Source organism: Mustela nigripes, chromosome 4 (assembly GCF_022355385.1).
Source record: "Mustela nigripes isolate SB6536 chromosome 4, MUSNIG.SB6536, whole genome shotgun sequence".
NCBI classification, from domain to species: Eukaryota; Metazoa; Chordata; class Mammalia; order Carnivora; family Mustelidae; genus Mustela; species Mustela nigripes.
In genome coordinates, this window is record NC_081560.1 from 13630881 (window position 1) to 13631377 (window position 497).

Genomic DNA, 497 nt, shown 5'->3' on the forward strand with positions numbered 1-497 from the left:
CGCGCGCCGGCGGCGGGACGACGTGCGCGAGACACACGGCCCCGCGCGGAGCGCCGGAAGGAGCCGGGCCGGGGCCTCGCGCGTCGTGCGCGCGCCGCCGCCCGCCCCCCGGCCCTGGCCGCGACCTCGCGCGCGCGCACTGAGGCGCCGCCGCCGCCGCCGCCGCCGCCGCCGCCGCGGCTGCTGCTCCGGCTGCTGCAGGAGGCGGCGCTGGCTGGCGGCTGCGCTCGCTCCAGTCGGCGAGCGGAGCAGCGAGCGAGCGTGTGTGTGTTTTTTAAAGATGGCCGGAGCGGCGGCGGCGGTGGCCGCGGGAGCAGCAGCTGGAGCCGCCGCGGCAGCCGTGTCGGTGGCGGCTCCGGGCCGGGCCTCGGCGCCTCCGCCGCCCCCGCCGGTGTACTGTGTGTGCCGGCAGCCGTACGACGTGAACCGCTTCATGATCGAGTGCGATATCTGCAAGGACTGGTTCCACGGCAGGTAAATAAACCCCCTCCAGCCCC

The 497-nt window shown here is 77.3% G+C and overlaps 1 protein-coding gene across 1 annotated transcript in view; it reads left to right on the plus strand.

Annotated features, from left to right (window-relative positions):
• Positions 1-209: 209 nt before the first annotated feature.
• KDM7A (lysine demethylase 7A) overlaps positions 210-497 on the plus strand; it is an 84742-nt gene continuing 84454 nt past the window's right edge. The window contains exon 1 of the mRNA XM_059396283.1: positions 210-474. Coding sequence (XP_059252266.1) covers positions 281-474 — 194 coding nt within the window. The 5' untranslated portion in view covers positions 210-280. The remainder of the gene's footprint in view (positions 475-497) is intronic.